The sequence below is a fragment of the Ochotona princeps genome, chromosome 3, assembly GCF_030435755.1.
Source record: "Ochotona princeps isolate mOchPri1 chromosome 3, mOchPri1.hap1, whole genome shotgun sequence".
NCBI classification, from domain to species: Eukaryota; Metazoa; Chordata; class Mammalia; order Lagomorpha; family Ochotonidae; genus Ochotona; species Ochotona princeps.
In genome coordinates, this window is record NC_080834.1 from 11,568,282 (window position 1) to 11,592,925 (window position 24,644).

The following is a 24,644-nucleotide window of genomic DNA, read 5'->3' on the forward strand; positions in this document are numbered from 1 at the left end:
GATGGAGACTCTGAAGGCAAAGTTCCTATAGGAGAGTGGAAACAGGCAGATAAGTTTGCTTGAGAGGTTCTAAAAGAGTAGGGAAAGACAAGAGCCCATGCTCTTAAGGTAATCCTTCAATTGATCTTTCTTCCTGTCTATCCACTGATATACAGATAGATAAGAAAACAGGGTTACACTTAAAAAATTAATGCTTGCAATGACCTGAAGCAATCACCACAGCCATGGTAACTTCTGCTGCAAAAATTTGGAGACATCGGGCTGGTGGCGTGATAGCCTAGCGGCTAAAGTCCTCGCCTTGAATGCCCCGGGATCCCATATGGGCGCCGGTTCTAATCCCGGCAGCTCCACTTCCCATCCAGCTCCCTGCTTGTGGCCTGGGAAAGCAGTTGAGGACGGCCCAATGCATTGGGACCCTGCACCCGTGTGGGAGACCCGGAAGAAGTTCCTGGTTCCCGGCTTCGGATCGGCACAGCGCTGGCCGTTGCGGCTCACTTGGGGAGTGAATCATTGGACGGAAGATCTTCCTCTCTGTCTCTCCTCCTCTCTGTATATCTGACTGTAATAAAATAAATGAATCTTTAAAAAAAATATGGAGACATTTGGGAGAAGCGTCTAATGAAGAAATCATTCTTTGAGAAATTTTCTAGCATAGTCTTAGGAAACCGAGAATGAGAAAGATAAAGTTCCATAAGGGTGTGGACCATTACTAGAGTTTGCTGCTTTGTAACCCTTTCAGCTAATAATGGACAAGGATCTACAAGGCATACCGTGCACATTTGCTTAATGAATATATCCCTTTTCTGTGATTATGAAACAATAAAAATGTTCACGTTTAGTGTAATATAACCCTACATAAATGTTTTTCTTTAAATGAATGAATTCTGGGACACAGATAAGAATATCAGTTTCCTCTCTCCTCATCAGTGGATTAAGATTTTCTCAATATTCTATCCCGAAGGCATCAACCTTGAGGCCGACTCAGTGTTATCTGGTAGGTTTTGTTTTGTTTTGTTATTAACCTCTTTTTACTAATATCTGCAAAATAAACATCAAAAATTGATTTCATGGTTCTATGCTCTTCCACAGCTCCTAATAAAGTGAGCTGTGCAGGGACAATGAGGGTATCACAATGAAAGGACTTCTGACATTGTTTGCTCTCAGTGCATACCCAACAGAACAGGCTGTGACTTCAGTTTTAGAAAGAATTGCTATTGCGGAACTCATTACTGCTGTCAGTGTAAACTTGGAACTGAGTGTGAAGCCGGCATTGCTAAAGCAGTCACCCATGTTGCTTGGGAAGGTCTGCAGCCACCTTTGTCCTATTGTTTAGCACTCAGTATATATGGGCTGACATTAAAGTCACCTCGCTACAGAGATTCAGATGAGAATATCATGGGGTACAAAAGTGTGTGGTTTGGACTGTGTTGTATTCTCTTTGCTTACTATATTTATACTCCCTTACCAGAAGCCATTGAAGAACCTTGGAAAGTAATGGTCGTGGATGCTGGTATAAAACTCACTTCAATGACGGTAATTGCCCCCCTGCCCCCCACCTAGGGAAGTCAGAGACACTTCAACAAAAGCAAGTAATCTGAAGGAGGTTTGCCTTTCTCTTATGATAAATGAGAAAATTATATTGTATTTTAATTAATTAATCTTCAACATATTTCCTTGAATCTGTACAAAGCAGAGAAAGAGAAACGCTACCCTTGCTGAGTCCTTGCCTAATGGTCACGCAGTGTGATAAGGATAAAAAAATATTATCTGAAAGGAAAACCTAAGGGATTGTTAACTGAAGCTTGCCTCATCTCTTCTGTTAGAGCTTACACGTGCGTAGCAAGTATGTCTTCATGTGTGCATAGATTTATTGCTTTTACTGTTTTGATGCCTGCCTTGTAAGTGCTTTTCATACTTTTACAACTCAGGAATTCCTTATTAAATTACCGAGGATCCCAAAGAGCTTTTTCATGTAAGTTATATTTATTGATATTAACTGCTTTAGGAATTAGTTGCTTAATAATGATAGTAATGATCTCATTGAAAGTTTAGATGAATTATGTTCTTGCTGAAATGAAATGCATTTTAATAGGAAAAATGTAGCTCTGATGGTGACACTATTTCCTCTTTTGCACTTCTTTTATGGAGGACATCTGCATTATCTTCTCAGATTTTTCCCTTTAGTCTGTTGTGACTGCCTGCATCATGTGTTCTCTTGGAAGCTCACCGAGTATACCATGAGGAGTTCAGGGAGTCGGGGAATGAAAGTTCTGAGAAGCTGCACTCTCCTTGTCGCGTTCCTGAGGACATACTGCCTGTGGCCTTTTGCGTCTGACTTCTGTTACTTAGCATATCCTTAGTCATACACAAGTTAAGAGTGTCAAAAGTTAGATAAGCTATGCATTAGTATTTCAATATATGAATATATTATACTTTGTCCATAATAATCAGCTGAAGGATTCCACATTTGGATGGACAAAAATGAAGTTAGTAAAAAATACGCAAGTTTTCACGTAAACAAAAGTCAGTAATTGGTTGGTACTAGATTTATTAGGTCATATTACAAGGGGCTACGGAACCTGTAAGAAAATGTCAGCTTGACAAAAAGATGTGCTGCTTTGTAGATACATCAGCAATAGGTTAAAGGTCCAGTCATTCTGCATCCTTGTCAGTGCTTGATATTTTCATTTTTAACTGAATTGTCTTTGTGAAAAACAGTTAGTGATGAACTGGATATGTTTGTATCAATTTCTTTCTGACTCTATTCTCTTCCCTTTATCTACATCTAGCATTTCAACAGTGCTACATTACATTGGCTAACACAGTGCTTCAGTTTCTGAAATCAGATTATTTACAGTCCTCTGTGTTTATTCTTCGCTTTCAAAATGAGAATGTTCCTTTTTTTTTTGAAAGATTTATTTGTTTCTATTGCAAAGTCAGATATAAGGAGGAGGAGAGACAGAGAGGAAGATCTTCCATCTAATGGTTTACCCCCAAGTGGCCACAACAGCCAGAGATGAGCCAATCCAAAGCCAGGAGCCAGGAGATTCTTCTGGGTCTCCCACGCGGGTGCAGGGTCCCAAGGCTTTGAGCTGTCCTGGACTGCTTTCCCAGGCCAGAGGCAGGGAGCTGGATTGGAAGCAGGGCTGCCGGGATTAGAACCTGCACCCACATGGGATCCTGGCACATTCAAGGCAAGGACTCTAGTGACTAGGCCACCATGCCAGGCTCTCCCTTTTATGTTTTAAGGAAAGATTAGTGAATTTGAATTCTTCCCAGTTTCGTGCCTTCCTTCAGTTTATGTGAATATATATTTAGTGTTCCAGTTTTGATTTTTAAATTTTCTGCTTAGCTACGTTTCCCTATACTTTCTTGAAAATGGCATTTTCTACTGATTATAGTCAATTGCCTAACCTATACAGATTGTCTACTCCATTATGTAAAGCAGAGATTGTTAACTCCATCAGCTTCTTCACACTTTTCCCTTTACATCGTGGTTGTCACATCTGTTGAATTCAAACACAAAGATACTCCCAAAAAGTTCATGGAAAATGAAATGAAAAGATAAATTTAGGGCAGGCATTTATTATAATTCAAGTTACCAGTTAGCATGCGCTCTGCTAGGGTGTCAGGAATTTAGACCTGCCTATTCTGCTTTGGGTTCATCTTACTGCTAATGTGTATCCGTGACACACAGGATGATAGTTCAGGTCCTTGGGTCCTTTCCACTCACATTGAAGACCTGGGTTAACTTCTAGGTGCTAGGCTTTTGCACGGCCAGCCCAAGTTGTTCTGGTCATTTTGGAGGGCTTCTCTCTGTCTTTATGCCTTCCGAATGAAATTTTAAGAAAAATGAACAAAAACCTAAGAGAGAAAACAAGTGATTTCGGTGCAAAATTTTTTGAAATGTTAACCTTTTTAATTTTGTGTTTAAATATTTACTTTTGTCCTTTATTTTAAATGTCAGAAATAATAATGTACAAAGTAAAAATAATCATGCAGAGAAACCACAAAAAGAGTTAAAGGAGGATATATATATATATATATATATATATATATATATATATATATAACTATATATAGTAATTTTGACATTTAAAAATTTTGCTTCATATATAAACAATATATAAAATCCATAAAATTTTTAAAATAATTATTTTAATTTTGTTTGACATGTAGAGTTTCAGAGAGAGAAGGACAGAGACAAATATTCCATCCTCTGGTTTACTCCCGAAATAACTGGAATGGAGGGAGCTGAGCAGGAGCCAGGAGCTTCTTCTGGGTTTCCCACATGGGTTCAGGGTCCCAAGGGCTTGGGTCATCCTCAGCTGCTTTCCCAGGTCATAATCATGGAGCGGGATTGGAAGTGGAGCAGCTGGGACACGATCCGATGCCTATATGGGTGCTGGCACTTGCAGGCAGTGATTTAGCCAGTTGAGCCATCACACCAGGTGCTGACTTTCAGCAGTCTTGCTGTAATTGGTCTGAATGTAATTTTCCCTCTTTAAGCATTGTCAGTCTTCTTGGATCTTATTTTTTTCTGTTGTGATATTTTTTCCTTTGTTTTCCTTGGATTTAATGTTGCAAACATTAGATCTTTTGGTATTGTACCATGTGCCCCTGTATATGCTGTAATTAATTTCAATTTTTACATTGGAAGATTTGTTTGACCAGTCTCCAAGATTACTAGTTCTCATGTTTTTATTTTTCTATTGAGCCTACCCAATGGATTTTTTGGAAATTATGTTTTTTTCTAGTTTTTAAGCTTCTGTTCTGTAATCATTTATACCTCGTATGTTTTTCTTTAAGGATGTCTTGTACATCACTTGTTTTCAGAAATGTCATCTTCCCTTTATGGAGAATAGTTATAGTAGTTATTTATTTGTTTTTATTTTTGCCTATAATTAGGCAGTTTATTCAATAGGGAAATAAAAGTATAACAGCTCCAGAGAGCTAATGTGAAAATTAAACCTACAGTATAAATGTATTGGGGTTGTAGGTGTTCACCAGTGCCGATTCGCTTCTGTTCAGTCTGATCATCTGCCTCTCCTATTCCATTTATTTAGGGGTAACCATGGAGTTCCAGAGCCACGTACTGTATTTTTTCCTTTTTTTCCTTTTACTTTTTTTAGTGAATTCATTTTTTATTATTATTTTATAATGCAGTTCCATAGGCTCTAGAATTTCTCCTCCCTCTTTTCCAAACCTCTTTCCCCCCTGATTTCACCCGTATTAATATGGCAGTATAGTAGTTCATAAACAGTCACATGTCCATCATTCTGCCATCTAAGTGTACCCTGACATTGTAGGTATGGATAGTGACAATGCTCCTGTAGGACATATTTGTCGCTGAATATATTAGTAAAAAAAGTTTTTTTTTTTTTTTGAGTGAGAATAAAAGCAAAAACACCAGAACCCACGAGATGTAGTAAAAGCAGTATTAAAAATGACTTTGAGAATCTCTTTTCTGCATTGTCCCTTGTGTTTTGCAGTAGAATAGTCTGTCAGAAGTAGTCTTGACTCTAACTTTCTGCTCTTCATGTGGTCATGACACTGTCAGCCTAGGCAATACTATTCTATTGTCTAGATGTACTTAGAAGTTTCCCTGGGGCCAACTTTCACTACGTTGTAGCGGTGCATTCTGTTGGTTTTCTTTGAAATCTGGTACTCTGGTCTCCATTACATCTTTTGTTTGAGGGGTTACACATGTGATTTTATTCTCCTTTTTTGTTGTTTTGCATTCTCATTTAGAATTTGTCTTGTATTAGAGCAACGTTGGGATTAGTTCATTTCACTGAACGTAATGGTCTGCAATTGTTACCATTTGGCTGCAAACGGTAAAATTTCCTTCTTTTTAATAGCTGAGTAGATTCCATAGAGTAGATGTACCACAGTTTCTTAATCTAATCTTCGTTTGGTGGGCATCTAGGTTGTTTCCATGTTTTTACAATTGTTGATTATGCTGTAATTAGTATAGGGTTGCAGATTGATTCCTTATGTGTAATGTGATGTCTCAGTTCTTTGCATACATTCCCAGGGGTGGGATTGCTGGATCATATGGTAGGTGAATTTTCAATTGCCTAAGTATTCTCCATAACAGCTTCTAAAGTGGCTTCACTGTCTACAGGCCCATCAGCAATGGAGCGGGGTACCTTTTCCCCAATCCTTGCCAGCAGGTGTTGGTAGTTTTCTGAATGTGGGCCATTCTCATCGTATCTTTGATTTCTCCTTTGAATTATTTCTAATTTTTATCTGTTGATTGTGCTTTCCTTAAGGAGATAGTGTTGTCTGGCTCTTTTTTTATGTCAAGTAATTATACAGAACATTCTGGACATTTTGAATGTTTTGCTATGACATCAGGGTACCTTTTGAACTTCTCTAGAGAATATTGCTTTCTTGGCTCCAATTTTTGGGGGAGGCAATCCGCCACATTAAAAATTGGCTGAAAGATCAGTTTCTTCTGTGGAAAAAGTGACTACATAGTCAGCTTAATGTTTGAAACTACTCCCCATGCTGTTTGTCTTGTTCTAATTTCCAGCCTACCACTTTGGTGATAGGCAAGGAACTGCGTGTTTATTTACATGGCCTTTCATTTATCAGAACTTCTGGGATGCTTGTGTGATTGTGAACTTACCATGGCTCAATTTTCTTTGATCCCAGGGCATGTCTCTTCATTTCAGACTTTAGGAATACTCTTTTGTAGATCTGTGTCCTCTGGGACTTCCCCCTGCATATTCTTGGAACAACAGGACCACTTTTATATTTTTTTCTGGCCAGAGTCTTCAAACAGTGTTTCATATGTCTCAACCTCTACTATAACGGCCCATGATAGGAAAGAAAAGAGAAAAATAAAGGATATGAACATGGTAATGGCATATCTCCCCTTCCTGCCTCACTCACAACACATTGAGGAATAAGACATATATAAATGAGACATACAAATGGAAATAGAGGACTTTTCTTGAAATATTTGAATTCATCTCCCAGTGTGTGATTCTGGGACTTAGTATGACTTCAGGTCAAGGTAATAAGAGTGAAAGAGAAATTTAAACTTAGATTCTCTTTTATAAATCCTTATTGAATTTTGACTTTCCACTTCGTCTTCCTCGAAACATTTCCTCCTCCTTTTTTGTGTTCTTCTCTTTCTTTTCCCCCTCATTCTCTTTTTTCTCCATTTTCCTTTCTCTTCCTCCTTCTTACTCCTCTTCCTCATCTTCTTATTCTTTCTTCTCAGGGTACCTTTCTTTGCTATTATTTGAGTATAGAAATAAGAGGACAGAGAGTATTGAACAAGCATGTCCTCCATTTGACCAAAAACAAAAGCCACTAGAATCTATAATTTAAAATATATATTCATCCTGTGTGTATTCTTAAATTGATAAAAAAGAAATTAATAAAGCATCAGAATTTATAAATATAACGAGACAAGTATACTGTTTAGCTTTTTTTAATTGGAAAGAAAGATTTTTCAGAGAGAAGGAGAGACAGAGAGAAAGATCCTTCCTCTGCTGGTTACAACGTGGTTACAACGGCCCAAACTGAGCTGATCTGAAGCTAGGATACTCTTTTGCATCTCCCATGTGGGTGCAGGGTACAAGGTTCTGGGCTGTCCTTTACTGCCTTCCCAGCTCATGAGAAGGGCGCTGGATGGGAAGTAGAGCTGCCAGAACATGAACCAGTACACGCATGGGATCCCAGTACACTCTAGCTGAGGATTTAGCTGCTAGGCTATTTTTGTGTATACATTTTATTTATTAAGTATATTCAAATAGACTAACATAAAATGGGGCTGTAGTCAATCTGAAAATGCTTGTTTTGTGAATATATTCTTGTTAACTCATCTTAGGAAAGATAATTTGTCAGTAATTTGATTGCAAACAAATGGATTCAGATCTTACAGATACTGGAAAAACCAAAGTAAATAAGTTATGGGTGGAACTCATATTCAATATTTCTTAGGTGAGTAGTAAAAATAAATAAAATTAAATGAAGGAAGAACAAAACTAGTGTCTTTTTAAATTTCTCGTTGAAACATTAAGCCCTATCACTCACTTCATCCTCTGAGTTCTGTCATAAGAGATCGTAAGTATAACTATTATGGAAGGAACTGACAAATGGAAGTAACATGAGTAATAGGAGCGGATGGACTATGAAGAGAGCTTGAGGGTCCGAGAGAGAGATAGTAGGAATTGTTCCTTTCACTGAATCAGTGTTCAAAGTGACTGAACAGCCAGAAGCAGGCTGGCCAAAATTAGAAGCTGGGCCTTCTCCATGGGTGACAGGGGTTCATGTATTTTTGTCATCCCCCATTGCTTTTCCTAGGCATACTGGCGGGAAGCTGAATTAGAAGCAGAGCAGGAGGGACTCAAATTATATTCCAATGTCAAATGTTGGCTTTGCAAATGGTAACTTACTTCCTCTATCTATCATCTATCATCTCATTCTTTCTTTTTCTTTGTCTCACTTTGTCTCTTTTTTAAAAGCGTAATTTGCCAACTAATTATAAAGAGAGGTACATTTATAACACTGGTGAAGAAAAACGGTTTAGCATGTTTCATTGCTAGTTAGTGAATAACCTAGATTAAAAAGTTGGACTTCCATTAGCATCATTAATTAACTAGGTTAGGTGGTCTACCGTATCTTGTGAATGTTAGTTTTCTCAGTTATGCATAATCATCACAGCTCTGTCATGGTTTGATGGAGTATTCTATTCATGTGAACTATATGGTAGCAAGTTTACAAACAAAACCACTGAAGAGTGCTTCAGTTTAATAGAATGAAATTTAAAAATAGGTTTCTTATTTCAAGAAAAACAAAAGAGATTATTTGTAGTTGGAAAATGGAGACTTGGGGAATTTAGTTTATTAGCATTGTAGCTTTACAAGATGCTTTTAAAGAGAATGACCAACAAAATAAAATGGGATTATTAGAATATGTGTACAAAGAAGTATATGATGTTATTTCCAAAATAATTTTATATGAAAGTTTATAACTGGGTCAATGTGAAATTCACTACCTATAAATTAATGCTTTGAGATGTCCCTTATTTTAACATACTATATAATTTAGATGCAACAATATTGCACATGTTTTAGGATGTGCAGTTAAATCACTACAACATTATTTATGTTATTTACTCTTCCTCTTTATTTTACCTTTATATTCATTTGATGTTTCTAAAAAATTATAATGTTCTAAGATGTAAATTTTGTTTTCTTTTGGCAGGCAATCTTGTTTGAAAACATAGGTCTTATGAAATATGAAGAATTATTTCTTATGTTAATAACACTGGACTATACAGAAGCAATATCAGATGAAAATGTTACAGTGACTGACACGACATTTGGTGGCATTTCAGTCCGTTTGTACTTGCCAAAGAACAAGTCAGAAAGACAGAAACCAGCTGTAATTTATGTTCACGGTGGTGCCTTTGTCTTAGGAAGTTGTAGTAAGTGCATTTTATTTAATATACATATGTGTCTTTGTTCTACAACTCATATATTCATATTAAAATGTATCACATTAATATATATAAAGTGGATATAAAATATGTGACACATCTATTTTTGTCAGTATATACATATAACCTACCAGCATGATAAACCATATCAATTATGATTCATAAATATTTGTTCATACATAACTTGATACTCACATGAGTTTAAAACATCTGTAAAAAATTTTGCCTTTAAATAAACTTAAATTGATGGAATAGAATGCAAGGTTCAACAATAAACTTGAAACAAGTTTGAAATTACTAAGGGACTGTAAGTCAGGTTCAGTGAGGAAAAAGTTTAACGTACTGAATCAGAAATGAAGTAATTTACAGTCACCAAGTAGCAAACACATGTTCAAGTTGCAGACTGGAAAACAGCAGTATTGGTCAGGCTTAGAATTCAATGCATAACTTTCATCTTAGAAGAAAAGATCAAACAGAACTGAAAATCAGTTCCTCTCTGACGTCTGTGTTCCCACCTAATATTTGGAGATGCATTATACTGCTGGTGAGGAATCCTCTTATGCCCTCAGCAGCAGATATTTCCTCCTAACTCCCTCAGTGTTATCCTTCAGCGGGGGGTTGCTCACTTCAAGCCTCCCTGCTCATTATACATCAGCTACTGAAGATGTAAGTCCGTTTATTTAGAACCCTTGCACTCCACTCCCTTGCCCCTCGTCCACATTTCACTTTATTAAAAACCATTTGTACTTACTGAATCCTATACTTGCCTGTTCTACTTAGGTCTCAGGAAGTACTTTTTTTTTTTGTATTTTGTCAAAATGAAATCCTATTTTTGATGGTAATAAAATGCCTCCTTAACATTTCATCATTTGATTTTTATCAATAGTTGTCTTTTGTTCTTCTATTTACCAGTGTGACCTGTTTGAATAATTTTTCCAATCATGTAATTTGAGAACAGGTGCTGTCTGCTGTTTTGGTGAAACTTACACCCCTTTGATTTTTCTCAAACAAGTTTCTCTGACCTTCCATGTGTTTCATTTCCCTACGTCCTCATTTGCCTCTCTCATTTTGATGCAAAACGAATAAATATCTTAAAACAGTCTCTGTACGCTTTATGCATGCTAGTGTTCACCAGAATTTCCATTTTCAGTTTTTGATTCTGTATGTTCTTTTAGGTTGCCCTTAACATCCTACTCCCCACACGCATGACATTGAATGTTGGCTCTGTTCAGGGCCAGTGCACCTGAAGAATCATACATCATCTCAGTTTAACACAAACTCTAGCTTAGTGAATGTGCTGAAAAATGCAAAAACTGGGCTAAGCCTATTGTACTGCCAGGCTTAGCAAACCTGGTGATCTCTATCTTCCAGTAGTGAAACAAAGGAATGATGATAAAACTACAACAAAGTAAGCTAAGAAAACACTCCTCAACTTGTGCTGTCAGTAAATGGCTACAACGGTCAATTACAAATTTTCCTATATCTTCTACAATTATAGCTATTTTCTTGTCACTTCACCTTCTGAGTATCTTTCCCTTTTCAGTCCACAGTAAAAGAAATTGATAGTTTAGATTCCTTTCTGTTGTTTCTTCCTCTTATATTTTGTATTTTAATTTTAGTTTTTTTTTAATCTTTATTTTTCATGAGAAAATTCCTTAGGCTCAGGGATTTTTCCCTTCTGCCCTTCTCCTCCCCCATTCCAATCCCCGCCCTATATTTCAACAATAGTTTAGTTCTTCAACAACAATCACAAGTCCATCATTCTTCTATTTAAGTGTATCCTGACATTGCAGGTATAAACAACAGTGTAAAATCCAGCATTCTATTTAACAGTTTCACTGGCAGTCCATCCTTTATTCAGAAGTAGAAATGCGTACTGCCATGTATCTCCATTTGATGGTATACTTGCCTCCATTATACAAATTCTGTTTATTTACTTCCACATACTCATCTGTGTAACTCCATTTCTGACTTTTCTTTTAATATGCATAGATAATTATATAGTTTATTGTTTTAGAGATTTATTTTTATTAGGCAGATTTTACAAAGAGAGAAGGAGAGACAGAGAGGAACATATCTTCCACCCACTGGTTCGCTCCCTAAATGGCTGCAATGGCCTGAGTTGAGTTGATCTGAAGTCAGGAACCTCTTCTGGGTCTCCAGTGAGGGTTCAGGGGTCCAACAACCTGGACCATCTTCTGCTGCTTCCCCAGGGAATAGAGAGCTGGAACAGAAATGGAGTAGCCAAGACAGGAACTAGTACCTATATGGGTTGCTGGTGCTACAGCTGGGGGCTAAGTCTATGAAACCACAGCCCCAGCCCCTATTTAATTTCTTAGTGAAATTTTTAAATAATATTCACCACTTATTGGCAAATACTTAATGTATAGCATCCAGGTTCTGACATCTATTTTCCTGTATTGCCGTGTTGTCTCAGTTTCAACCCATTCTTCTTTATATTTTAATCTCAAATGCTTGTATCTACACATACTTCCTCAGTCTCTCCATTTATTCTCATGAGTTTTAACCTTTGAGAGTAATTTTCCCTGTAGTATCCTGCTTCATAGGATGAAAGCCATCATATCCTTATCTTTGAGTCACTGCCACATGGCAGAGTGCCTTCCACATACTGATTGCCAAATTGGTGCCTTTTGAATAAATGAATAAACATATATTGAATGAAAGGAATTTCAACATTGATTTTTAATAGGATTTTATCATGGTTTTTACTCAATCTTTCTCATCCTCCCTCCACTTGCAAGTATTCAACAGGCACATTCAATCAGTGATTAATGTAGACAAGAAATTGGATGTCAAGAATGTCTTATTCTTCGATAGATTAAACTTTTAAAATGTTTTAATGTTTAAGTGGTAAATTTTATTCTAGAATTATTTTTTTTCTTTTGAAATTTTTATTTTTCATGATACAGTTCCATAGGCTCAGGGATTTCCCTCCCATCCTTTCTATTCCTCCTCCCATCCCACTATTTTCCTCTATATTATTACAATAGCATAGTCTTTCAGTAACAGTTACAAGTGCATCATTCTGCTATCCAAGTGTATCATGACAATGTAGGTATAGAAATGGTAGAAATTGGGCCCGGTGGCGTGGCCTAGCGGCTAAAGTCCTCGCCTTGAACGCCCCGGGATCCCATATGGGTGCCGGTTCTAATCCCGGCAGCTCCACTTCCCGTCCAGCTCCCTGCTTGTGGCCTGGGAAAGCAGTCGAGGACGGGCCAAAGCTTGGGACCCTACACCCGCATGGGAGACCTGAAACAGGTTCCTGGTTCCCGGCATTGGATCGGCGCACCGGCCCGTTGCGGTTCACTTGGGGAGTGACTCATCGGACGGAAGATCTTCCTCTCTGTTTCTCCTCCTCTCTGTATATCCTGGCTTTCCAATAATAATAAAAATCTTAAAAAAAAAAGAAATGGTAGAAATTCCAGCATCCTATTGACAATATATATTTATCATAGTTAATTTCATTGGGAATTCATCTTTTATTCAGAAGTAAAGATACATACCGCAATGTAGCTTCACTTTTGGTCTGCTAAACACTAAGTTTTAAATTGTGACACCCATTCAGGAACAAGACAAATTTATTTACAAGTTTATTAAATATCATGTGTTCAAGTGTAATCTGAAACATTGGTAAAGGAAAACCTCACTTTGTTTTGAAAATATGTTTATAAGTCTCTCTGTCACTGGATTAATTAATTTTACTTTATTCACAATGACAAAGAAAATGATTAGTAGTTTCTGGAAAAATAGTGAGCTACATTTGAATGTATGAAAATGATGCTGCTACAGAAGTATCTTCAGGTTTTATGGGACAGAATGATAGTCAAGTGTTTCAGTTTTATAGAGCACACTATTTTCTCAGTTCTGAAAATAATGGGAGATATCTATTCATAAAGAGTTCAAATATTATGTTTATTACTGCTAAAATGTAGAGTGGGTTATCCTTGATTAGATATTTATGTAGTTTAGTTTCCAACTGCTGTGCAACCACGGCCTTCCCTTGATGGAGCCAGCCGCAGACAAGAGCAAAGCATAAAGTGTGTTGTCCGTTCTTGATGCTTAGTGCCTATTCAAAGAATGCAGCACAAACACCTTGAAAGCAATGGTTTGACACCACACAGAAGAGTCACTAGGGCATGGCAAGATTGTCTTGTCACTGTCACCAATCAAGTGTCTTCTTGTTTGATGAGGGTTGATCTAGGAAGTGGGAGATCGAGAAAGTTTTATTATTCCTGGTTGTGGGGCAAGGGGGATTCCATCAGTAAATCAAATCCTTATTTCTGTTGTGTTTCATGGATTTCAGTAGTTTTCTACCATCTTTATTTATAGTTTATTTTTACATATGTTTTTATTTCAGAGCAGACGGCATACGACTCCTTGAATAGATGGACGGCAAACAAACTTGGTGCTGTGGTTGTTGGAGTGGAGTAAGAGACTACATATAAATATACAAAGATACATATTAATATTTAAGTCCTTTTCCTACAACAAAGACTTGATTTCCAAAGCAAAGCACCCTAGAATTTTGTACTTTTAATATTTTTATCAGCATAACATGTATGTTTCCATAAAGTGGCCAATTATCCATTGTATCTCTATGATAATTACTGAGGAGTAGCAGAGAGTGAGCATTTTGGTAACAGCTGGCAATCTATAGGGGCATAGAATTTGGGTTTTAGAATTAGCTTAATGGCAAGCTTTATCATTATAGATTTGGGATGCTTGGTTTATTTTGAACTGATTCGAGGAAGAGAAGGTGACAAAGGTTGAAAGCCTCTGAGTGTTTTGAGTCATTCTCAGAGAAAGATACCTCAATGTTTCATTTTTTTTTTTTGCCCAAATTTCCAACAATATTCCGGTGGGAATTGTAAACATCCACTACTTTTTACTTGTTAACAAAAGAGTACTGTTAGGGCAGGAAGAGGGCAGGAACAGGCTGAAGCCAGGAGCTTGGAGTGTCATTGGGAGATCTCATGCGCATGGCAGAGGTGCAGGCACTTGGACCTTCTGCTCCTGCATTCCCAGGTGCTTTCCCATGGAGCTGGCTGAAGAATCCAGAACATGAGCAGGTGCCACTGTCATGGGTGACAACTTAATCTGCTGCTCCACAATGCTGGCCCCGCTCCATCGTTTTTAAAATGAATATGTATTTTGTGCTTGACCTAAGGATTGTAACAAGTACCTAATAAATTGGTTGCTTGTATCTTGAAGAACATTTAAGATAGCAATTACATATTTTATGTTATATTTTATATTATGTAATATTTCAGATATTTTAGGCACAACTTCCAATATGTTCAAATTGTAAAGGATCATTTGGCAAACACTAAATGTTTAGTATTTGCATGTGGATAATTCACTAATTCTTAAGGGTATTAAGATTGTTATAATAGATAGATATTTAGAAATATATAGATTTGCACATATAATAGATTATGCATTTGCGTATCTTTGCTAATGTATGTGTATATGTTTATACGCATATATGGTGCATACAAAAGTATGTCAAATATTTTGTGGAAAACTGAAACTGAAATTACGATTTGTTTTGGTGGAAAATGATTTTTGACATAGGTTCTTCATAATAGCTATTTTCCGTGTTAGTGCACTAAAATTTTGCACTAAAATGAAATTCCACTTTTTTATTTTTTAAAGATTTTTATTTATTTTTATTGGAAAGGCAGATATGCAAAGAGGAAGAGAGAGGAAGATCTTCCATCTGTTGGTTCACAGAAGCCACCTCAACAGCTGGAGCTGAGCCAATCTGAAGCCAGGAGCCAGGAGCTCTTTCAGGTCTCCCACAAGGGTGCAGGGTCCCAAAGCCTTGGGCCGTCCTCGACTGCTTTCCCAGGCCACAAACAGGGAGCTGGATGGGAAGCAGGGCCGCTGGAATTAGAACCTGCACCCATATGGGATCCTGGCACGTTCAAGGCGAGAACCTTAACTGCTACACTTTCGTGCTGGGCCCAAAATTTCACTTTTAATCAATTTCCCCACAAGCTTTCCAAAGTGCGTATTTATGCATTGAAATGTACTATAATAACTCATTTTACACATAAACTTGTAATAATTAAGAAAAGATCTTTTTCCTACACTTACTTTCATTATTTTACTTCAAAATAATTTATTTAGATTTTCAACATCCAAGTATGTTCTGCTGTTCCATCAATGGTTCTGAAATTTGTGAGTTGCCAGCAATCTTATGGATCAAATAAACAGCCACAAACATCAGTGCTAGCTGTGCCGAACATCTTCCATGTATTCAGCCTTTCTTTCACATATTCCTGCAGAACAAGCATTTTCAAACCATTTTTTCAGGTATTTCCTCCTGTTTTGAAACGGAAGTTGGCAGTAAGTTCAGGTTTAATTCGTGATGTTAAAGATGCAAGTTAGTGCAAGTTTTGATCAGTGAAGCTGTTGGTTGGTTTATAGATGGTTGTATACACATAAGCCTAAGTTTTATCATGCATGCTTTGTTGCTTTTGGTTTTCTCTTGCAGCTACAGATCACCTCCTCGGTATCAATTTCCAGTTTCCCTTGAAGATGTGGTTTCTGTGGTCAAGTTCTTTCTAAAAGATGATATTGTCGTAAAATATGGAGTGGATCCCACTCGAGTCTGCATAACAGGAGATAGTTCCGGGGGTTCGCTAGCAGCGAAAGCAACACAACTGGTATGTATAGCACACACACACACACACACACATGGAAAAAAGAACCATTTTATGTCAGTGACAGTATTTGTGTTGGTCTATTATTTTAAACTGGGATATGGAAAAGAATGCACCCCCCCCATCAAACCATTTTCTGTCCTTCTCATAATATTGTCTTTAGACAGGTGCAGTTTTACATATAATGCTAAATATTCACACTAATTTTAAGAAACATATTGCAGTGCTTAGGAACGAGTATGTAAAATGATATGGAATTATTAAACTCGGTGAGTAGGCTGTAAAATCTGTGAAGCAATTTCAATCATTATAATTGATGTATTAGATCCTAAGAAGAATCACAAGATAACGTTTAGGTCATCTGACATGCCTAAGTAGAAACTTACTACTATGATAAAGAGAGAAATCATCTCATGCTAAAAGAAAATCTTGTTTTGTGTACTTACACAACTCACCAACCAAGAATGCATTTTCAGTGATTTCAGGCCGATACCTAGTTCTCATCATTGAAACTTTTGCTTGTTTTGTATAATTGAGCAAATTTAGCCTAAATGGGGAGGAGGGGATACTGTTTACAATGCAGAGATGTATCTCAACCTACGAAGTGAGTGTGGTGTCAAACGTTCATTCAGCTTTTCGAATAATTTCAAATAAAAATAAACAACATACATAATAGTGATCTCTTGGAATCTCCTTTAGTATGTGACAATAGGACAATCGGCCTCTGTCATGATTCTTGTTGGGATCTCAGAGCCTCCCTGGGATCACCTGGGAATCTTGCAGCAGATGAAACTAATGGGTTTTGATCATGGATTTGCATGTTCCTTGCCTGTACTGAGAGGCTTCATATTCCCAAATCCAAAAGATAGCTCGGGCTGTCTCCATACAGGGGTGAGGCAGTGCTGAGAGGACTTGGCCAGTGCGTCAGACACTGGAAGGGGCTGGATGCTCATGCCCCATTTTCCCCTAGGACACGGATCTGTGTGCCTGAGTTCCACACATAATACTTTCGTTTCACTTTTTAGTGTTTTGAAGTTGATTCCAATAGTATCAATAGTGCACATAACCTCTCTTTAGACTGTTTTCCATTTTGTGAGAACTGTCGCTTCCATGATTAAACTACTGTAAAATTCTAAATAATAAGTGATTTGAAGTCTACCAATCAATATAAACATATAATCCCTCAAAAGATTCTCTGGAATTGTTTATTTTATTGCTCTGCTGGACTCCCCATTATACTAATAGAGGCTTTAAAAAGAATACAATGAGCTTTTGTAAGCAAACCACCAGACAGGAAGGGTGTACGGGTGTGTGTCTGTTTTCTAAGAAAAAAGCAAAAGTAGACAGAAGTTGAAATATTGTATAATGTGAAGTTTCAGGCAAGCATAGAATTCGTTAGTAACAGATTTTATTGTGAATCATAGTGCAGAGAACTATGGGAGATTTCTTGGGACAGGTTTCTTTTTCCATATCCAGTCTTACTGTCGTCAAATATATTATCAGAGGTAGAAAAATTTAATAATTAAGACTGGAAGACATATTTTTTTGGCCAAATATCTGTAAAAATTTGCTTTGATACAAGAAATGTAAATAGAATCTATTTTGTTTCATATCAAATATAGCAATAGTCACAGTGACCTATTTTTGGATACATAAAAAGGAATATTTTGCCAATGGTTTTCATGGACATTCCTCTTTTATTGTCACAAAAAATGAATATTTTTAGTGTTAATAGATAATATAAGGGATTTTGTTTCTGCTTCAGTGGGCTTTGCATGGCCTTTGTTAGTTTGTTTTCTAGCAGAGTTTTCTTTGTGATTAATAATTATTGTTTGCTAACTAAATATATTAACATGCTATTTTCTTCTGAATCTGCTTTCGTTGTGTGAGTTTTCTTTCTTTATCTTTATATTTAAAAAATTCAAACTTATAAAATTTGGTTGTTATATTTGTATTTCTTTCATTGCTTCAAGATTACAAGGATCTTACTGTAAAATTTGATCAAAGTTTTATTTAGCAGAACATGCACCTCTTGTCATGTATGTGTACATACACTTTGTTTTTATCTCTAAATCATTCATGCAATAAAACTTCTGTTACTTTCTTGACATTTGTTATGCTTTAACATCTTATAGAACTGGTGGCCTAATTATTTATGTGCTTTTCCACCAAACCACAGAAGTCTTTGTCTATTTAGCTTTAAAAAAAATGGAGCCAACCCAATCACTTGCATAGTATATAACTTTTGATAGCTTTCCATGTCGCCTTAAATATAGTTAATATTAATTTCATACTTACTACATTCCTAGAAACTTTCTTTCTTGACTCAATCTTATCATTACATATGAAAAAGTATATCACATTGATTAAAATTTTCTCTATTTTAGTGATCAAGAAATAGAGTTTGAAAGGTTAGGCAACATTGCTAAACACGCTAAATCAAAACATTGTAAAATAAAGACTCAAGCTAACATACAAAGAACTCCGACATTTAGATTTTCAAGCACTGATTAATACTGTCATTTGCCTCTTCCATTCTGGTAGATTGGGTATTTACTTGAATATTTTATTATCACAAGCATGCCTATAATTTTAAAACTTTAGCTGCAAGTCCTGTTGCACTCAGCATGGATTGAGTGTGTCCGCTGGGATAAAGCCAAAATGCTTGTATCATTGCTATTCATCCACAATAGCCCATCATTTATTTAGATACTATCAACTTTCTTCACTCTGGGAATAAATGTGAAGGGCCACAGATCCATTATTGCCACCGGTGAGAAAGCTTCTATCAGGACACAAGGCCTTTTGCAACCTGGCTCCAAATGCTGTTATCAAATTCATCTATTAGGAAGTTGGCTAAACATCTTCTGGGGCCAAGGCCAAATGAAAATTCAGAGCCACTTCTACAAAAATCAAAAACAGTTGCAGTTAAAGATAACATCAAGTTTTTTTTCCCCTTAAAGGACACACAACTTACAAAGTATAAGAAACATGATTGCAATATGAAAATGATCAAGTTTTTTTTTATTAGAAAGGCAGATTTACAGAAAGAAGGAGAGACAGAAAGTTCTTCCACTTGCGTTTAATCCCTAGGTGGTTTCAATGGCTGGAGCTGAGCTGATCCAAAGCCAGGAACATGGAGTTTCTTCTCTGTCCCCCACATGGGTGCAGGGCTCCAAGGACTTAGGCAATGCTGTTCTGCTTTCCCAGGCCACAAGCAGGGAGCTGATTATTAGAGCAGCTACTTCTGATAGGTGCACATTGGGATGCTAACACTTGAAGGTGGAACCATGCAGCCAGCCGCACAGAAAAAAAATTTTTAATTTTAATTTCTGAGTATCAACATTGCATTCCATATTTATGCTATGTTAGTTTTTAATTCAAATATAAACATTTAGCATTAGGCAGAATCACTGTCTTGTGGCATTTACATGCATAGTATTTTGTTCTTATCAGAAGATTAGAAATGTACATAAAATTATTATTTCACTGTTGATACATTCCACCAACAATCTCTACTGTTAGCTCACTGATAAATAAGGCAGGATTGAAACTAAAAACTTTGATTTTCACTATCTTGTTTGCTTTTCCTATATTATAGTTGTATTCCAAGTAACCAAAGGGATGTAACATAAGCAAGAAATAATATAATAATGTTCATGGTTGTTTCATTCCTTGTGTTTGAAAGTTAGTTCTGTTTCTAATGGAAAGTCTGACCTCTTGAGGCTGTCAGCCTCTATGCATTGTTTAACAAGCAATAGTTGTTGTAAGAAGCTACATGTCATATGCTTGATATCACTTTTCCAATACTGTTTTTTGGTTACAAGGATAACATCCTGCTTCCTGTTTAAATAATGGAATGCTTATAACAATATTGATTATTAAATGAATTAATTTATCCGTTGTGATTTATATGTTATGTGTATTTTCCATTTATCATATACTAGGTATAATTTATAATGTACGTGATAGGTCATATTATACAATAAATCAGCATGTTATGGTATAATAGATATGTAGTACATAAAATTCCTATTTAGATACATAATGGTAAATGTGAAAGGGTGATAGATATGCAAGGAGAAATATGATGGATCAGGCAAAACACTGCATATTGTTGCAATTTATATCACCACATAAAACTATAACAGAAGGAGTAACATTACATATAGTCTTTTAAAAAAAGATTTATTTATTTTTATGGGAAAGTCAGATTTACAGGGAGAAGGAGAGGCAGAGAGAGAGAAATTCTCCATTCACTGGTTCACTACCCAAGAGGCTGTAGTAACTGGAGTTACGCCCATTCAAACCCAGGAACAGGAGCTTCCTCTGGGACCCACAGGTGGATTTCCTGTTATACATATTTATTTATTCATTTTTTTATGACACAGTTCCATAGGCTCTGGGACACTCTCTACTCTTTGCCCAAATCTCCTCCAACCCTCCTGATCCTACCCCCATATTATTACAGTAGTATAGTCCTTAAAAAACAGTCCTAAGTCCATCATTCTGCTATTGAAGTGAACCCTGACGTTGCAAGCATAGACAATGGAGAGAGTCCAGCATCCTATTTTCAAGGTATATTTAACAATGTTGTTATGAGTCCATTTTTTATTTGGAAGTAGAAATGCTTACTGCATTGTATCTTCACATCTGGATATGCTAGTCTTTACTATACAGTTACTTATATAAATCCCCTTAAATGAAAGCCATAAAACAAAATCAACAACAGGAAGAAAAGTAGAAAATTTACAACAATATGAAGCTAAATAACATGCTACTGAATGACTAATGTGTTTGAAGAAATGGAAATCAAAAACTTTCTTGAAGGAAATGATGCTATTGCATGACCTGTGAATCACTGAAGAAACTGATAAGAAAAAGAAAACTTTTCAAGAAATGAAAATAAAAATATTAAAACCCATGAAATGCAACAATAAACAGTATTTAAAGGACTATTGATATTGTATTTTGCAAGGAGGCTGCCTTATATCAGAGAGAACAAATGACATATAAAAATATGGAATGCTTCACTAATTTGTGCATCACCCCTGTGCAGGGGCCATGCTAATCTCTGTACATTCCAGTTTTAGTAAATGCACTGCTGAGGTGAACACACATACAGTCTTAATAAAATGAAAATTGGCCCAAGATGATTAACTGAGATAAATAATCGAAAGTTTAGGAAAAGAAGTGCTTCTCTTCATTAGGTACTGCATGTATAATCATACATAACTGTTTATGGGTAGATTTAAACTTGTACTGGAACACACAGAGAGTTGCATGTGACTGATAACACAGCAGTTGTGTCTGGTGCAAAATTGCTCTGCACCGTTTGGGAGCTGATTTTCTATTAGTTTGTTGGCAAAGCTTGAATTTGACTTGAATCTTGAAAGAATTCAAAATGATAATAAAGAACATTGAATAAAAGCTCAATGGACACATAGTGAAGGACTTAAAGACATTAAGGATGAAATATCTGAAATCAAATAAAACTGTTCATTTGACATGCATTATGGGAATATATTAGGGTAAAATGCTAAGAGTAAAATCTAAGCTTCTTCTAGATTTTAATATAGAAATATATGAATTTCTGAATGGAAAATAAAAGATTGAATGGATGCTCTCATCACTTCTCTAGAACTGGTAGATTCTGTTCTTCATTGTTGTTGGATTACTTCTGTTACTGGTCTGAGACGGTCCCAGTTGATGCTCTGCCTCACTGCAGGTTCTGCGCTGGGTGCTGTTTCTCCACCGTGTTGATGAGGGCTACAGTTTGTTTAGTAGACTATAACTCAAGGGGGACTCAAGAGGGAGCAGGGGTGCTTCCCTTTGGAATTTGTGAGTGCACATTTTGGAGTTGGTTGGATTTTACGTCTGCTTGTGATAAGTATGTCTCCTTGTGTCTCTGGCGAAACGTTAAGCCATTCTTCCTGGGTGCGATTCAAGTACTCTGGTGAGAGTGTGACTTAAACGAACAAACAAACAAAAACAACTTCCAGATCTGGAACCTTTTTTATGGAACAGTAGCAGACACATATATTTTTCCAATATCGTTGTTTCAGAAGCTAGTTGTATGCTTAGCTAATTGGTTCTCTTGTGAACTGGACAGGAATTAAAACAGAAAGGGTAGGGCCTGGTGCCGTAGCCTAATGGTTAAAGTTTTCACCTTGCAGATACCAAGATACCATATGGGCACTGGTTCATGTGTCGGCTGCTCAACTTCTCTCCCGGCTCACTGTTTATGGTCTGGTTGAGGATGCCCCAAAGCCTTGGCATGCTGCACCCACATGGGGGACCTGGAAGAAGCTTCTGACTCCAGGCTTCAGCTCAGCTCAGCCCCGGCCATTGTAGCTGCTTGAGGAGTGAACTAGTGGATGAAAGAGCTTTCTCTGTATAAATCTGACTTTCCAATAAAAAATCAAAATAAGAGAGAGAGAGAGAGAGAGAGAGAGAGAGAGAGAGAGAGAGAGAGGTAAAGGAAAGCAATTCTAGCTAAGATTTTAGGAAACTTCTTGTTCCTGGTAAGAAAGAGAGGCTCCAGAAACGATGTTCTATATCACTTACTCCTCTTGAAACTTTGTTTTCTATCACTTTACACTATTTGTCCCAAGGGTAAGTTGCGCATTGGGAATAATTCCCAAATTTGGTTAATATTTGAGTTTAGGTATTGATATTAAATGATTGTTTCTTTTCTTTTTTATTAATAACATTGCATTATGTGACACAGTTTCATAGGCCCTGGGATTCCCCCAACTCCTTCCGGTGCCCTCCCCTCATGGTGGATTCCTCCACCTTGTTGTAGTGTTACAGTTCAAATGCAGTCAAGATTCTTTCATTGCAAGCATACACCAAGCATAGAGTCCAGCATCTCATTGTCCAGATAAATTCATCGGTTTCTTGGGGAGACCATCTCTGGTCTGAAGGCAGAGCTGGCAGAATATCATCCTGATCAATTAAAAGCCACAACATAACATCAGCAACAATTTACAATATTATGGAATTAATCGACATGGTATTGAGTAGCCAATCACAATAAAAATGACTTCAAAATATACAAAACTTATCACTTTCCTTGGAGATATCTTAATATATTTCTGTTTGGTGGTCATGTTAGTAAGATATTACAAGGATATTTGTGTGTGTGTGAGACGCAGATACAAAGTAAGACAGCATCATGTTTCCAAATAAAGTATAAATACGAAAATAGTCATTCGGTACTATATCCATTTTGTACATTTAGTTACCTCCTAGTGTTAAAGCATAATTTCTTACTTCTATAATTGGAAATCCTTTAATATACTCATGTTTTATTTTTTGTTTCAGCTACAAAATGATCCAGATTTCAAAATTAAAATCAAAGCACAAGCTTTAATTTACCCTTGCTTACAAGTATTTGATACTTCAACACCCTCTCACCAAGACAATGAACAGGGTCCAATTCTGTCAAGGGATTTGGCAATTAGATTGGCACACCTATATTTGGCCAATGATAAAGCACTGCATCAGGCAATGAGCGTAAACCAACACATGCCTCAGGAATCGAGACATCTATTCAAGTATGTCAACTGGAGTATTCTTCTTCCTGATAAGTTTAAAAAGAATCATGTTTATACTGAACCAATTTTTCGAAGACTGAACCCTTCTTATCCAGAACTTATGGATAGTAAATTGTCACCCTTGGTAGCCAATGATTCTGAGTTGCAAAATTTGCCATTAACATATATTGCCACCTGTCAATATGATATCCTTAGAGATGATGGACTTCTATACGTCACACGACTTCAAAACCTTGGCGTTCAAGTTACTCATGACCATTTGGAGGATGGATTTCATGGGGCTCTATCACTTATGACATCCCCAGTATATTTACGTCTTGGGATGAAAATAAAAGATAAATATATTAGTTGGTTAGAAAAAAATCTGTGAACACGTAAATTGTATATTTAGCTGTCTGATCATTTCAGTTGTTAGTATAATCCAAGGGTTCTCTTTTGAATTATTGTGAGTTTTACGGACAGAATCATGATTTGGGTTTGTGACGTAGCTACGCCTAATGCAGAATACAGTTTGTTATGTATTTTGGAACACATTATTTAATTTCTTTAAGGTCTTGCTAAAATAAACATGTTCAGTGTATTATTTCTATTAAATATTATTCTGTTTGATAAGCCTTAATTGTGTATCAATTGAACTCATGTTAGTGTGGTTATAACAAACTAGGTATGACAATTTTCAGAAAGTGACAGAATGATGATGCAGAGGTAAAAGTATACGGAAAGACAATTACGATATCATCTATCTTATATTGTACTCATTTTTTTTTAAGAGTAAATGCAAGTTCTTAACCACCTTCCGTGACCACCTCATTGACATTTCAATTTTGGTTTATACACAACATATAACATAAATAACATAATATGTTCTACATAACATCATATCATCTTAAATTAAGGCAAACATGTGATATTTAACCTTTTGGGATTAGCTCATTT

At 36.5% G+C, this 24,644-nt stretch overlaps 1 protein-coding gene and 1 non-coding gene across 2 annotated transcripts; one reads left to right on the top strand and one right to left on the bottom strand.

Annotated features, from left to right (window-relative positions):
• The first annotated feature begins 1,156 nt into the window (after nt 1-1,156).
• LOC101517030 (arylacetamide deacetylase-like 2) lies at nt 1,157-24,368 on the top strand. The gene is made up of 5 exons (XM_004598095.2): nt 1,157-1,533; nt 9,226-9,448; nt 13,839-13,908; nt 15,981-16,152; nt 23,476-24,368. The coding sequence occupies exons 1-5, from the start codon at nt 1,396-1,398 to the stop codon at nt 24,076-24,078; spliced, it is 1,206 nt and encodes a 401-aa protein (XP_004598152.2). The 5' UTR covers nt 1,157-1,395; the 3' UTR covers nt 24,079-24,368.
• On the bottom strand, nt 21,164-21,266 carry LOC118758959 (U6 spliceosomal RNA). Its single transcript, XR_004995902.2, has one exon. It is a non-coding gene; the product is annotated as a U6 spliceosomal RNA (small nuclear RNA).
• Nucleotides 24,369-24,644: the final 276 nt, after the last annotated feature.

Excerpts from the sequence above, each read along its gene's own strand:
- LOC101517030 (XM_004598095.2), top strand. The coding sequence starts at position 1,396 with ATGGGGTACAAAAGTGTGTGGTTTGGACTGTGTTGTATTCTCTTTGCT. Across the intron at positions 13,909-15,980 it reads GCTGTGGTTGTTGGAGTGGA|CTACAGATCACCTCCTCGGT; the intron begins GTAAGAGACTAC and ends TTTCTCTTGCAG. Across the intron at positions 16,153-23,475 it reads CAGCGAAAGCAACACAACTG|CTACAAAATGATCCAGATTT; the intron begins GTATGTATAGCA and ends TTTTTGTTTCAG.